A 16,496-nucleotide genomic window follows, 5' to 3' on the forward strand; every position below is an offset into this window, starting at 1 on the left:
TTCCTGACTCGCCTGGGTCAAGAATGTATAAGCAGGACCTTTCATTCGAAGGTCGTCCCTTGCAGTACGTTCTGTTTTCGTTTATTATTTCACTTGTTTCTGTTTTTTTCTTATATTCAAGCGGTCCAATTGGCAACGGTGCGACAAGTCATTATCGAGTACCTGCAGTTCCGACCTAGAAATTCAAAGCTCACATACGATATTTGAGTACAGCGAGAGAGGCTTACTCCATAAAAAAGAAATGCTGGAATTGTCTCGCGAAAGATTCAACAAAAGAAACCAGTCTCCAACGTGCGCATCGTGATTCAGTGCTTGAAGTAATCTCTCAAGGATGAGAAAAAAAGAATCGAAGCTGTAGATCCGGTCCAGCTTTTGTGAGCGCAACAACGTATGTTAGTTTCTTTTTGATGTCCCACTGCCCCGGTCCCTCCGGTATGCAAACGTTTAGTACAACGTACCGAGGCGCTTATACGAGCGAAAGAACGCACGCATTCTGCGTGAAACAGCGGACGTTGATCGAAACGAACACGACAGAAGCTGAATAAGTAATGGCTGAAAATTTCGACACGCACCATCGTCCGCGTGCTAGCCGCGCGTACGAAACGTGTGAAGGGTTCGACAATAACTGGCTGTCGTTTGCATAGGTTAACGACAGCAAACCCTCGAACTACACTGTTGTGAAAGCTTTGCGATGGTGCCAAGAAGGTGCACAACGTGACGGCACTAACGGGCCCCGTCGGCGCTACTGTCGCTTTAAGTCAAAGAAGAACAAACGTTCCAAACAATCACCAGAATCTACAGGCATGTTTGATTTGCCTGCACTTGGAGGGGGGGGGGGGGGGAGCGGCGGTGCACACTGGTTTCGTCATGGTGGACACTGCGTACGTCTATGGGTACAACTACAATAGTTTTAACGCGTTACATCAGTTGATAACGTCGAAAATCGATAACCAGTGAGCTTATCTTCTTTCAAAACAGAGACATACCCCTATAGCGCGATGTGTTCATTCTTTTGTTTTGTTTTTGGTGTCGCTTTCACCAAAAATAGACAGTTGTAGTTATGCTAGCGAGCACTTGTACTCATCATCTACAGCCGTCCTCTTCTTAAGAAGTCAACGAACTGGCGCAGATGAGCAGTCTGCCCACTTTTTTCGGTAAACACGTACTGCTATTCCACGGTGACTTTTGGCGCTGAAGTCAAACAAGAACGAAGAGGCACTGACCACAGATTACACTGGTTGGCGTCTGTAGCTATACAAGAAGTCAGGCAATGCTGAGAAAATATGAAGGGCGCCGGCGGGCGTCTCGACGCGTGTTCACCATCTTTAATCGCTGTCACAAACACGAAGCCGACGCCGCAAACAGGGAGGGGAGGCGCTGTCCGAGCTTGTAACACTACATTTTTTTCCTTCTACAGAAAGGATCAAAACTATTGGCTTTCCTCATCTCTTCATATCATCAATACCTTCCCGTTCTCTTCAATGCAAAGCCAACAGCCCATTGTTCCGGTTGACCGGTTCTCTACCTTCTATATTACCTTTTAATGTCTAGGTGCGGGTTTGATCCCAGCCGCGGCGGTCGCATTTTGGTGGTGGCAAAATGCTAGAGGCTCGTGTATATTGTGCGATGTCGGTGCATGTTAAACAACCCCAGGTGGTCGAAATAATTTACTGGGGATCGCGTTACAAACGAAACACAGTGGCTAGTGCGATACACCTTAGACGGGAGTTCGGAAGGAACTTAGATCATGTTTGTTCATTTCATTAACGGAAACGAAAATGTACAGAGAGAAAGCGAGATACGAATGAGGGAAGGACAGGGAGGTTAACTGGAATTGAAACTTCTGATTTGCTAACTTACGCATGGGAGAAGGGAAATGAAAAAAAAAGAAACATGCAAAGAAGAGAGGAGCTCTCACTTGCTCACTGTTTCCCCCCAGCGCCTCGCCACGGTGGTCTAGTGGTTATGGCGCTAGACTGCTGACCCGAAGGTCGCGGGATTGAATCCCGGCCGTGGCGGCTGCATTTTCGATGGCGGCGAAAATGTTTGAGGCACGTGTACTTGGATTTAGGTACACGTTAAAGAACCCCAGGTGGTCGAAATTTCCGGAGACCTTCAATACGGCGTCTCATATTCATATCGTGGTTTTGGGACGAAAAAACCCCAGATATTCATATTATTTTCCTCGCAGCGGGTGCACATCAGCGGGTGCATACACCCACCGTGATAGCTATATTGATTGATTGGAATCAATCAATCAATCAATCAATCAATCAATCAATCAATCAATCAATCAATCAATCAATCAATCAATCAATCAATATCAATCAATGAAAATTCCCGTTGTCGCGCTCTAGCAAAAACCTCTTGCGCAACGCATAACTGTATATATCTGTACAGACGCCTGTGGAGAAAGCGTTTGTTTAATCTTCAGATAGCCTACTAAACGAGGTTTTTATTAGCTCAAAGGTGCCTGTACGTGGGCTTCACAAGCAACATCGCCCTGTGCCACTGCTGTCGACTGTAAGAGGATGAGGGATGAATCTTCCTTCAGAGGGCAACTTTGGGGTCCGGAGAGCCGACGTCCGAAGTGATAAGCGAGATAGACAGATGCTGGGACAAAGACGTATGCCAGCCTTCGCCGTATCTTCACGTGGTTCTTGAAAGGATAGTGTCGGTGACACTGTACTGTGGCAGTGGCAACAGTGGCAACAAAACAGTATTCGTGACGAAACCTGCAGTGACCTTGCAACGGATGAGGTGAGCACGTTGCATGTACTTACCGTCACGGCTAGTGTGCGCGTAGCCACTGGACGGCCCCGTTGCTTCGATTTGTTATCAACCTTGTGGCGCGATTCGTGACGTCCCGTTCGCACCAAATATAAGCCGTTCGGAATGTTACTCGCTGGTTCAAAGCGAACCTCACTTTCGTAACCTAAACCAGAGACAGCCAAAACTTTTCCGCTTCGACTGGAGTACACTTTTCTGCTGCAATCAGATACGGAGCGTGCTCATTGTCTTTAACGTGCACTAAGTTGTTGTTGCTGCATGCGTTTTTGAGAACCGTTGTTGCTTAGGCAGCTGGATGGGGCCTAATTTGCTGGTCCTAAGCACTGCTGCGGTTAACAGAGATGTACTCCTCGTTCACAAGTTTACATTTATGATAGGTTTAATACGATAGACTAAATATTCCGTAGAGTGGAAGGGGAAAGAAAAGTTTCACAATGGAAAAGTCGCTGATGTAACCAAAGGTATGTCTTTCATCATACTATTGTTACTATTCTATGCGTAGGCTCCATTGGCGTATGCAGGGTTGGAGGGTTCCAAATCCTCGAGAAATATTTCAGTGTTGCGTATATATATATATATATATATATATATATATATATATATATATATATATATATATATATATATATATATATATATATATATATATATATATATATATATATATATATATATATATATATATATACGCTTTTTACAATGACTCAATTGTAAATGTGGCTGTAATTCGTATTATATTGCTCCTACGCAATACTTACTATGTCGCGCACAATTAATTTTTTTCTTCCTCGTTTGCACGTATAGTTATCTGTTAATCTCTTTTCTACATGTTATTTTATTCTACTGCCCCGTAATTTGTACCCTGTGGAAATCTTCATATACAATGTATTGAATTGTACTGTATGCCCCCCTCACCCTATGCCTCTTACGGGGCCTGTGAGGTATTCTCAAATAAATAAATAAATAAATAAATAAATAAATAAATAAATAAATAAATAAATATACACTTTTTTCTTTGTTTTTTACAATGAGGAGCTCTCACGGTCCCTGCCAGCGGCAAGTCATCTTTTCGTCCACTTTTCTTTCTTCACATTTATATTCTAAATACTACAGATAACACCCCCTGTACTTTCCTTGACGTTATTGTCTGTTAGTTCTCATTAATATTGTGTCTAACAAAGATAAACGAGCCCTTGAAAAATCATCTGCTTTCCTTCATTCAAGCGAGGGTCTCGTCCTGGCAGACTTAATGCCTTCAGGTAGTATGCGAGGGATTATTGGTCAGCTGCCAGCTCATAAAAAGATCACGTACTACGTGACGCCAACAAGCAAAAAAAAAAAAAAGAGTGTTCCACACTCGCCGCCATGGCTGCGATTGGCGCTGACTAACACTCCTAGGTTTAAATCAACATATATACCCCAGAAAGTGGACGGGAGGATGACCGCCGCCGTAGCTCAGTGGTAGAGCATCGGACGCGTTATTCGAAGGTCGCAGGTTCGGTCCCTGCCGGCAGCAAGTCATCTTTTCATCCACTTTACTTTCTTCACACTTATATTCTAAATACTACAGATAACACCCCCTGTACTTTCCTTGACGTTATTGTCTGTTAAACGAGCCCTTGAAAAATCATCTGCTTTCCTTTATATATATATATATATATATATATATATATATATATATATATATATATATATGCGTGCATGAACATACATAAAGGTAAAGGTTCGTTGAAGCCCTACCTCCCCACCGGAAAAAAAATTCGTGGCTCGCATATCCTAAATATATTAAGGAGCACATATTTCATACATATATCCTATAATGTCTTTGCCATTAGGTCGGCGCTAGTTATAGACTACTCAAGAAGAAGGCGGGTAACCACGCCGAGAATAGGGCCCGGTCATAGACCGCAGACCATAGACCACCGCTCTTTTTTGAACGACAAATGACCATTGATACATGCCGCCTCCTCGACATCCAAACCGGTATTTTTAAATGACCCGCTTGTAGCTGGGCGACAGAAGGCGTGCTGACACGCAACGTGGCACCATCTGTTGGGAACCTGAAACACCTGCTCGCGTGACGTAGCCGGTGACCTGCATTTAAAGTAGGTACTGGTTTTTGCGCTCTATCATCCGCGGGAGTGCGACCACGCCAAGGCGCGTGCCGTGTACAGGGTTCTAAATTTTTTTCGTAGCAGATGTGGTTCATTAGCCTCGCATAAATTGATGCCGTCCGATCTCGCTGTCATCCCCCCAGACATATTCTACCGTTGATTTGCCTTTAATTTCACCTATCGGGGTTATTATCAACAAGGTACATTTCGTCTCATTTTAGCTCAGCAATTAACATTTGTTTGCTCTGGTTATTTTTAACGCCTCTTAAAGCAGTCGACGACTAACTTATCACACCTCGAGTTTACCGATGCACCGTTCTGGAAATAATGATTACACGCAAGTGTGTACCCTGGAAAGAAGCGCTGCTTGGTCTTGGCTATATTACTTTCTTTGGAATGGTCATCAGATCCTAAGCGAATAACTTCTCTTCAAATTGCATATTTTGCGTAAAGGTTCTTTCGCACACTTTGTTGTCCACGGTGTGCTGCAAGATTTCGGGAGTTATAATTCTGGCAGCACTCCTAATCGAGAAGTGTACAGACCTTCAAACCTTTCGATGATGACGTAGCAATTTCTCAATGGAATTGTGTCTGCTTGATGCAGCGGCAGACTTGGCAGAAATTGAACTCACAGTAATTAAATTACTCTTTGCTGTAACGAGTCACGTAATGAATTATTTTTGCGGGCTGGTAATTTAGATACGTGACGAATTACGACAAACGAGTAATTTTACGGAAATTACTCATTAATTTCCCAATTACTTATGACTAAAATACAGCGTGTCCGCTTTCCTTTTGGCATAAAAGATTGGCCACAATAGAAAAGAAAAACAACAAACACAAGTTAATCTGTGTGCCGAACCTCAATTGTGGGAACGAGGCAACAAAGATCTCCGAGGCTTCAGTGTATGTGCGCTGTAAGTAAAGTGTACGTGAGTTAGTGCATGAATTATGAACTTTTGTTAAAGTAATTTTAAGGTAACTTCATTACTTTTCAAAAATAGCAGTAATGTAATGTCATTACCTCCGGCCAGATGTAATTTATAATGTAATTTAATTACATTTAAAAATTCGGGGAATGTAAGTAGCGATGTAATTTAATTGCTTTTTAGGAGTAACATTGCTATCCCCGATTACACCCTTATTTTTATTTTTTTTATTTGAATATGCTGCAGGCCCTTCACGACCCATGCAGGAGTGGGTACATGATTGCATGAAAATACAGACATCGTCAAAAATTCATGATGCAAGTTCGACACACTGTATGAGGTTCATGAACGAGTCAATGGTATTACAACACACAATATCATTAGGAAAGGTATTCCAGTAATAGATAGTGGACGGAAAAAGGGAATGTTTGTGAACGTTAACACGACTTAAGGTTTGCGAGTTGTTTTAGAATGACTCAGTCGCAATGAGTGTTTAGGCGGATCTTGCAGGTAAAGATAACGTGATATAGAATAGATCTACTTCTAGATCTTCTAGAATAGATCTAGATATAAAAGACCCACAAAAGCGATTTCGCAGGCACGAAGAGTTCCTCGTTGTATTCGCAAGTTTTCTTCTCATGGCATCAACGCCGCCTACGATTCTATGAGCGAAAATTCTCTACTTCTCTCGTCTACACGAATACGCGAAGCAATCAGCGACTTCTCACGGCCGGCGAATTCAAAGAGTGTGCGAAAGAGACACATTTCGAGGTCTCGTGAGTGAACGAGGGGTGTAGAGAAAGATTTAAGGATTAAGCAGAAGCAAGCCTGCCAGTGTCAGGGCACGTGCCCGACATATCTCGCACATGCTTGTCGATTGGACGAGGGGAAACGGGTCTTAGTAAATTTCCCCAGAGGTCTCGCCTCACACACGGGAACAAACGAAGGCGTGTATTCTCGGAGCCCATTGGGAGGCGCTCGGAAAATGAAACCTTCGTTACCTCGTCGTTATAAACGTGAGTGTAGGTGCACTTCTGGAAGGCCTAACAAACTTCCCCAGATTTCTGCGCGTCTTCGACGAAGGCACGTGGCGGCGACATGCAATAAAAAGATGACATTTTGTCCATTACGCCGGAGCTACATGCAGTATAAGAGCCTCGCGATGACAAGAATGTGAGCTCGTCGCGCGGAATGCGATGCTTTATTGCGGAATCAAGTGTGCTTTGATGCAGTGCTGGTATGACCGACCATTTATACCTTCTATTCCTTTATATCGGCGCGAACTTTTATACTGACGGAGATTTTTTTCATAAGAGGCGACACCTATGGCATTCGTAGGTTCATTTGTTCGAATGATGATGAAACAGCGTTATTTGAATGATCAGAAAATTTAATAACGCTGCGTATGCGCGATGAATCGGTAATTTTATTTATTTATTTATTTATTTATTTATTTATTTATTTATTTATTTATTTATTTATTTATTTATTTATTTATTTATTTATTTATTTATTTATTTATTTATTTATTTTCAATACTGTCACTTTCATATGAGAGCATAGCAGGTACAAGGGCAATACAAAGTGTTAAAATGTCTTACAGAACGTTACTCGCTCACTGCGCTTTCAGAGACAGAATAGAAGACTTTCAAAGCAAAGGTTTAAAGAAAAAGAACATTATACAATCGAAAATATAACGTTATACAACAACTAGCAAGTAGTATCGAATGTATTAATATTAATAGTAATAATGACAAGCAGCTTCAAACAGCTTTCGAAGCACATATTATGAATCAATATGAGTTCTAACTAAAAGAGAATTTTTCTAAGTGAGGTGATGCCAGCATCAACCTTCGACTATAATTACAGTATATCGGCCTGGCGTCGTCGGTGTCATTGTGGAACGTTTTGTAAAAGCACCTTACCACGTTGCATTACTTGCTCATTATTTCTCCTACACTACAAGCGTCTTCACGTTCTTTTCGCGCTGGCCTCAGAGAGTCAGTTGGCGCTTCGGCGACCGACTTAATCTAGAACACCTCAACCATTAAGTTGCGTGGATTTCCCATGTAAAATCAGGCCGCCTAATTTGCGTTCGAAACCGGCAATCACACCCGCTCTTGCGTCGCAATCACAAACCACGAAGCCTGTTTTTCATCACACAGAGGGGTACTTAGCATCGATCATCAAGTACAAATTAGAGCGGCTACTTCCGCAATAGGCCAATTACGTGTTCCCTTTTATATCGGACGCACCTGTAGAGGGTGCTAGGACTTTCTGCATGACTGTCGTATTAGTATATAGCGTCGTTCTCTTATACACCATTACCTGATCTGATGCGTGACGCGGAAAGTTCATATTGCAGGCGGATGCTCCACTAGGCGTAGTGCTAAATCGGGGCTATACGTGAGCGGGTGCTTCCTCGGGGGATTGGAATGAGAGAGAGAGAGAGAGAGGGGGGGGGGGGGGCAAGGTGAAGCTCATTACAGCCACGCAAGTCGAAGCTCTGATACTCGGCGTGTCCCGGCACGCTTCATTTTTCAAGCACCGCTCCAGAGATTACCGGCTCTGCCGCCGTAGACTTCTATTTTGCCCAATTTCCCGGGAGTCTCAGGGGAAATCTCGGCGAGTTTCCTTGCATTCTTCTAACGGAGGGGCGATGAGATCCGCCCGCCGAGTCTTCCGGGCTTCGAACGTCAACGAGTCGCGGAAACGACTGAGTCGGCGCAACTCATCGCGCAACTCGCTGAAGTTGACAGAAAACTCGAATGCCTCGGCACCACACGGTTGGAAGGAAGGAAGCCCCCGGGGTATAGAATGGCTTTGACGGACTCTATTGAGCGGCACAGATCTCTGAGCTCGATCGGCGGCGGCCCCGGAACTCGAAGCGTGGTTCTCTATGTGCTGGGAACAAATATCGTCCAAATCTCGCTGAATCGCTGTCATATTAGAGGTCGTCCGCGTGGCTATCGGCCCAAAGCCTGCGTCTTATACGGTTTTGTTGCTTTCGGCAGTGAACGGGCTTTGCTAAATTGCCCGGCGAATGATCTAGAACGGAACCGTTGTGCAATAATTCGTCGTGCGTTGTATGGCCCTGTTTGCCATCACTCGCACTCGAATTACGGAATTCCTCACAACGTCTTTATAACAGAGGTGAACGGCGGAGAGCAATTAGGGAGTGAGATGGTTTGAAGACGTTACCAGAGGTAACTGTATGAACTGGGCGCGTATTCGTTGTTTCGCGCGGGGGTTGCGTGCTCTGTGCGCGTAAGCATGGTCGTCAGTTTGCCGCGACGCCGTTAAAAATTTCCCAGAAACGTGCACTAAAGGCTGACATTTCGGGAAAGTTGTTTTACCCTGGTTGTGTTCATACCTTGTCGTTCACTCTGTCGAGTGGCCGATTCAAGTGATAGCGAATTCGTTGCATTGTGTCGAGAAAAGGATAACGATGTTCAAAAAAGAATAGTAATCGATTGTTGCAAGGTTTCATTCCCGAGCGTTTTGCTCTTCCGTTTAAAATTATATATGTCGTTTAGATGGAGACAGAATTCATTTGGTAGCTGCACATGGCCCGCAAATTTATTACTTACTAATGCAACACATGCATATGTCTAAGGCTGGGTTATTAAAGAATGAATTATAAAGAAACGACCAAGAAATGCGCGGTACAAATGTAGCCTTCTGTCTGACTCCTGACAAACGTAGTACAAATGCGTAAGTGCACCTTTTTTATTTCTATGCATTATTTCGTCATTCAGATATGTGGCTGCTGATGCAAAAGGTGTTACTGTGACGCCTTCCACTCGCTCAGCATATACCTTTGCGTCTACGAAGAGATGCTGAATATAATGCCGCATGCACTCCGGTAAAGCTTAGTAGTCTCGAATAAGGGAATCGAAATGCTGTATACTATACTGGACTGACGAATGTACGAAATCACACTACCACTGTGTTATTCATTCACCAACAGTGACGTGTCAAATACATTGATATACGTCACACTCAAGTTTTTTTCCGTGTGTTACCCTTTTCCGCTATCCCCCACGAACCCTTACCACCTGATCCAGTTTTCTTCCTTACTACTATATATCAGAAAGAATGTTCCAGCACTAGGCAAAGTTAGCGACATGCGGACGACCCACAAACCGTGACTCGTTTACTCTCGTAGACAAGCCATCATTGTGGAAGTAATTTCTTTATACATAGTGTGCACGTGCGTCACGCAGCGCCCCTTCGTCACTTCCGGAATGCGCCACCGATATGCCTGGGTACCTGCTGACGCTGTCGCCGTCCGCTGCCGTGTTGCTTCCTCGCGCTTGCGCCCGCTCAGTTCGGCCTCACGACGCAAGTTTGTGTAATTATCACCTGCTGGTGAAGCAAATCGATTTTGCAGCCCACAAACAGGGAGCAAAGCGTCGGGGTGTTTTCTTTGCCGAAAGTTATTACCCGACATTGTGAACGCACATTGCGACTATCCGAAAAGCACCGCACTTGTTTGGCAGGCGTGGAATAATAGAAATGACTTGAAGAACCTCGATAATATTCGCGTCTTCAGACGTAACTTCATTACGGGTAAGCGCTATCCAAGCACTTACCTGTAAACAGAGATAGCTTTTACCGCGGTTACTCTACCTACAAACTTCGCCACGACCACATGCGTGCACGGTGAGCGTGTAAGAGAGGCTGTTGAAATAGTGATGACAATCGGGGTTGGTGGGTTGATTGAAACAAACTGTGATAACGGATGTGAAACAAATAAACTTCATTCACTGGCGGTTTGAAGTATAGCGCAAATAAGTCCCCTAGGCTAACATTCCGATCGGTTCGAGTGAGGGGTCAGGTAAACTCTCCGTTCTTTTTCACCGTTGGTAAATTCCCTAAAACAGTAGCTATCATTTTCAGGGGCTCTTCTGTACATTAGCACACAACAACGGAAGTAAAATAATAGGTAAAAAAAGTGGCAAAAATATACCAGACAGAAAATGTGACAGGCATTACCGGTAGGTACGACGCGAAGTCTCTACCTCGCACTCGGCTGTTTCCACGAATGCCGATCAAAGAGCCTCAGCATCATCGCTGTTTAAAACACTTGGCAAGTCTCGATTTTGCGCTGCATGAACTACTTTGGTGGCGTGGGACGCATCTCCTGTAAACTTGCCTAGCTCTGCACGACGACTAGGATCTGCTTCCCTTCACTCATCCACTCGTAAAATATTGTGGGCCTCAAGGGACTTTGGGCTTTCACTTGTTCTTGGTTGACGTAATTCGTAGTGAAATAAACGAGGTCATATGCTCACGTAGGTCGTGGCGGGCAACAAGCCGTAGACTGCGGTGGCATCTCTGCTGATAGAAATGTGGTACGGGTGGAAGTGCCACACATCTTGATCCTATAGTCTCGTATCGAGAGAACAATCGAGGTCTTCCTGGTCCGATGAGCTCGTCGAGAAATACGACAACGAAAAACCGCACTGCTTGATTTTCAACATCGCGCACAGCAACAACCGACAACCCCTCAACAGCCCGCGCTGCAACACGTGAACTGCGGCAGGTACCCAGGGATGGCGGGAGAGGGCGACAGCGACGGAAGTGACGTCACATGAACACTATGTATAGTTAACGATGTATGAGTACCTCAGCTGTTAGCTGTCGGTACTGTGCCAGGCAGACCTGTCGCAAGTGTTACCGCCTAAAATTCCTGTTTGGCTTCCTATGTCGCAGGCCGGGCCCGTTCGACGCCAAAGCTATGGCAGCGTGGCCGCTGGGATATCATGTCTGCGGATTGCTTTTAACGTCATGCCATATTGCTACAATCAGTACGATGGGATTTGAGGAGCCAGGGCCTCTGGGTGACTACCGCCCATTCTGCAGCAGGTACCGTTGCTGTCCTCTGGAGCCGAACCGCATGAGCATGGACTGCTCGGCCCGGAACGCCTCCGAGCTCCAGGAAGTCTCGATTCCACCGCCGATCCGGTCTCTGTCTCTGAGGCACAACCGCATCTCGCAGCTCCAGCAAGGCTCCTTCGCAATGGCGCCCACGCTTTCGAGGCTGGACCTGTCGTTCAACAAGATAGACTCCATCTCGCAGGGATGGTGGACGTTGGGCAGCGTTAACCGCGCCAACGCGACGTCGAGACTCCGGTCCCTCTCACTGGCCAACAACGCGGTGCAAAGCGTCAACAGCTCCTCCCTCGACGGACTGAGCACGCTCGTGGCACTCGACCTGAGCTACAACCGGATACGAGTCCTCAGAGGAGAGAGCTTCGCGGGACTGACGAACCTCGAGGAGCTCGTGGTGGACCACAATCCGATATACTACGTGCGGGGCGACGCGTTCGCGTCTCTGCCGCAACTTCGCGAACTTCAAATGAACTATCTGGCTCGTCTAATAGTTCCTCCAACCGCCTTTCGGTTCGTACCCGCCATCACGACTCTGGGGATGGCCGGAAACAAGCTTGAAGTTGTACCCGAGCGATGCTTGCAGAGCCTCAAGTCGCTGAGGTCGCTTGATTTGAGCAGGAATCCGTTGCGAGCCATCACCGATTCGAGCCTGCGAGGGCTGCCGAGCCTGAGTATGCTGCGCCTCAACGACCTTCACGAGCTGAGCAAGGTGGAGGCGCACGCCTTCGGAGCCCTGCCCCACCTGAAGGAGCTGCACCTGAGCTACAATCCCAAGCTGGCGGAGGTAGCCAAGACATTTATATGAACCGAATCAGTAAGATCAACCTTTGGTTAAGGTGTAGTTGTCAGTCTATTTCGTCTTGTAGCGCCAAACGCTGGAACTTAGTTAAGTGAAATTATCAGTTTTTTTCGTGGATTCACCGTCGTTTCTTTTTTTCAAATACTTCGTAGTTGCATGCAGCTACTCGATGCACATGTAGTCTTATGTAGTAACAGAAGTAACGAAAGTACATCATGGCGAGAACAGAACATTGTCAGGATAGTGACATTATCCATGGAGTCATATCTGCGGTCATATAACTGCGGTATAGTCAGCGGCTGCAATGGTGACTGGTGTTTTTTGAACTGTAAGCCTGCTGAATTAGCTACTGGACCCGTTCATTACGGGAAGTTATTTAGTGCGCACGCAATAAGCAAGGGCGTGAGGAGAGAAGACAAACAAGCGATTGCTCACAAGTCTCCAAGACTTCCCATACTGAATTACCGACTCTTTACTTTACTTTTCTTTACTTTTCCATTAGGTGACCCGTTTTCGCAAAACAATCAGCCTACAACTGTTCGTAACGCCGGGAAGATGAAAAAGAGAACTTACAAAAGAAAAGCTTTGTGACTCTGGCCCCTGTTCTGGATTCCGTCAGAGGCAGATGATAGATTCACTGGAGCGGAAGTTTGTCTGGCAACGGTAAGAGCGAAGGCTGTAAGTGTGACGGAAGGTCACGCTTATGGCTCATTCACACTGGGGAATCCGCCCGCCACAGCGACCGGAATTCGCGCGCCGCCGAAATTCCACATTGTTCACACCACTTAGCAACCGCACCGCCGAAACTAGGGCGTCTAGTTGTCATCGTCCCTTCGCGCGAAGGAACGCTGGCGTCGACGCGCTCGGCGTTGTGTACGCGTTGCGTTATGGCGAAGCGCATAAACAGGAGCAGGGTCGTCGAACTGCTGGGCTTGCTGGAAAGCAACTTTCTGGCGATGTCTGGCGAGGAGGAACATGCATTCGCCGAACAAGAAACGACGCAAGCAGTTGTGGTTGGTTCGTCCTGATTTGCAAGATGCGAGAAGCTTGGTCGAGCCGAGATAATGCTACCCGTTTTGCGAGATCGCGATGATGTATTGCAAAGATGCTAATCGCGACAAGACTTGGCAGTTGTCGAGAGCTACAGGATGATTACGAAAGACTTCGCTGTCCCTGCGGGCTTCGACGCCTGCGATATTACAAGCGCGCCGCCATTTTTCGAATGTTCGACTCGCGTTCCGATTGGTTCGCGGTGAGGGAATCCGGCGGCAGCTGCCGCAAAAATCGGTCCAGGACCGATCGGCGCGGAAAGGGATTTTCCGGCGGATCTCGCTGCCGCCGAAGCGGATTCCGCGCGCTCTCGCCGCCGAATGTCTCAGTGTGAACGCACCCTTATAGCTAGGTTACAGCGTATGCGCGCGTCGTATGGCCCTCACGCGAGGTGGGACCAAACGACGCACGCCTACGGAAGGGCGCTATTTGACGCGTATTGCCGTATGATCAAAATAGCATGCATGGATACAGTGTACAAAAACGCCCCCTGCACCCGTGCCACGCGCAGTTGGAACCGGACGCCTTCTATGACGAGGAGCACAAGCGGACCGTTCAGCTTAACGAGCTTCATGTGCACCACACGGGCCTGCGTAGCCTTTCCTCGAAACTGCAGGATTGGAGCCGGATCGTGGACGCGGACCTGAGCGAGAACGCCTGGAGGTGCGACTGTAGGCTCAGCTGGATGGCGAACTTGGCAAGAAGGCTGCCAGCAGAACACAGGCCTAAGTGAGGAACATCTGTACAGTTCGTGAATCATTCAAAAGCAACTTTCAGGGGGTTCAATGTCTAATGGAATCCTATGTACGGGATATTCGTAACGAATCCGATATCCGACCGCATTCTGGTGTAGGAGATATTTGGAAGCGCCTGTGTCCTAGGACTTCTGTTGGTGTATTTTATAGCACCCTTCTTTGCATCGCTCTCTGCAGCCCTTTAATATCAGTGTTTTAGAACTTATGAGCTGATGTTCCAAAACATATTTTGGTTGAAACAATCCCCAATCCTCCGGTGTATTCAGGTGACTTGTCTGGCAATGCAAAGCGTTGCTTTGGTATGCAAAAATCAATCAATCAATCAATCAATCAATCAATCAATCAATCAATCAATCAATCAATCAATCAATCAATCAATCAATCAATCAATCAATCAATCAATCAATCAATCAATCAATCAATCAATCAATCAATCAATCAGACATACCAGCGTAGCGATATCTCGATGTATGTAAGGTAACTTACTGTATGTTGTTTCGCACAGCCCATGAGTTTCGTTGGTATTTAAGGGAAGTGAGTGAGTGAGTGAGTGAGTAAGTGAGTGAGTAAATAAATAAATAAATAAATAAATAAATAAATAAATAAATAAATAAATAAATAAAACGGAAACTCACGTTGAGTGAGATGTCGGTGCATGTTAACTTTGTATGCAGCCGAGATATACGGTGCGTTGCCATAGGCGATCGAGGGGTTCTCCATTAGAGAGGGTGAAGTGCGTGAAGTTTCACAGCAGCGTCCCTCCCCCCCTACCCCCCCAACCTCCTCATGCGCACGCCAATGTGCGCTGCAACTGCAAACCCTTTTAAGGGTAGCCACCCTTTTGCCTCGAGTGCGCAGTGACGTCGTTCATATTCAAGTGCGTCACTTTTGCGTACTACGTCACAGAAGGCAATTACTCGTGTACGCAGATGCGCGGCGCCACTCAGCTTGGAAGGTCGTCCCGTGGGTGACTTACGGCCGTACGAGTTCTCGTGCGAAGACGCCGACTCGCCCAAGCTCACCTCTTCTATCGTCATGCTGTGCGCCCTCGTCGTGTCGGCGGCAGCCGCCTCCATCGGAGCGACCATTTACAAGTGCGTCTCGCGAAGAGACGAGCGAGTCTACAGACGCGTTCCCGAAACTGCGGAAGCCGAAAGTGTGGCCTGCGCAGAAGCGGTGCTTTAGTGCATATTTGCGTCATTTCCTCCTCCGCGAAGGCTTCGCGTATCGCAGCTTAAGTGGTCAGGTGACCACGCGAATATCGAGTTGAGGGTAGGCTTTTTTTTTTTATAGAGATATCTAGGCTGAATGACTAAGGGTCTGCGTGCCCATATTGCTGCCGTTCTTACTGCACTACTCTGTCCACCTTTCAGTCTGCGCTAGCCGCAAGTAAAGAAGTAAAAAAAAAAGGGGGGGGGGGGGCTTGAACAGCGTCGGAGTGCGCGTTTAAAGAGACAGTGATGAGAGAAAGAAACGAAAATCGATGTGTATAGGCAAATCGCGCTCCTACAATATCACAAAATCCATGAATTCGTACTGACCAACTGAGCAATGTAGCTTACATGCTAACTTTCTTTGGAGATCTTGATACTCTCGACTGAGAGTCGTGGTACCAAAAAGAGAGTTACGTGTCTGTTTAAAGAGTGTCATATGCGTGGCAGTTCAGGAATCACTGAAAATAGTAACACGCACTCTCTTTTTTCAAAGGGTGTATGCGCTGTAAAAACATTTAAAATGGGCTAAGCAATTCCGGTGTTGCCGGTGTAAATTTTAAAATTTTAGGCCGTAAGTTTCTTTTCTTCTTTTAGTAGTGCTTCTACCACGAAATAAACAAAGAAAACGTACTGAAATACAGCTCTTTCAGTCCGTACTTAGTTATTTTTTTATTTAGTTCCCCGTTAATTGGACCCTGGATGTATCGATGCCTAAATCGACAAAATAAGAGTTCGCAATGCTTGCATTTTATTAGGGATGCCTATACATGCGCTGTACCATCATTTAGCAGTAAGAAAGGTCATGGTGCCTAATTGCCGTTTCATAACGTAAACCCAAACAGCATGGGCTTGCGGTGAATTTCACGCCGTACGCTGTTCCAGAGGCTAATACTCGCGACCATTATGATTCAAAATGCGTGTCGACGACGTGGGTGCGCTTTTAAGAC

The 16,496-nt window shown here is 46.1% G+C and overlaps 1 protein-coding gene across 1 annotated transcript in view; it reads left to right on the forward strand.

Moving 5' to 3' along the window:
* Positions 1 to 15,520, forward strand: part of LOC119392807 (uncharacterized) — a 93,672-nt gene extending 78,152 nt beyond the window's left edge. The window contains exons 10-12 of the mRNA XM_037659759.2: positions 11,552 to 12,515; positions 14,092 to 14,243; positions 15,265 to 15,520. Of these exons, the coding sequence (XP_037515687.2) occupies positions 11,552 to 12,515; positions 14,092 to 14,243; positions 15,265 to 15,520 (1,372 nt within the window). The remainder of the gene's footprint in view (positions 1 to 11,551; positions 12,516 to 14,091; positions 14,244 to 15,264) is intronic.
* The last annotated feature ends 976 nt before the right edge of the window (positions 15,521 to 16,496 follow it).

This window comes from Rhipicephalus sanguineus, chromosome 5 (genome assembly GCF_013339695.2).
Source record: "Rhipicephalus sanguineus isolate Rsan-2018 chromosome 5, BIME_Rsan_1.4, whole genome shotgun sequence".
In the NCBI taxonomy this organism is placed as follows: Eukaryota; Metazoa; Arthropoda; class Arachnida; order Ixodida; family Ixodidae; genus Rhipicephalus; species Rhipicephalus sanguineus.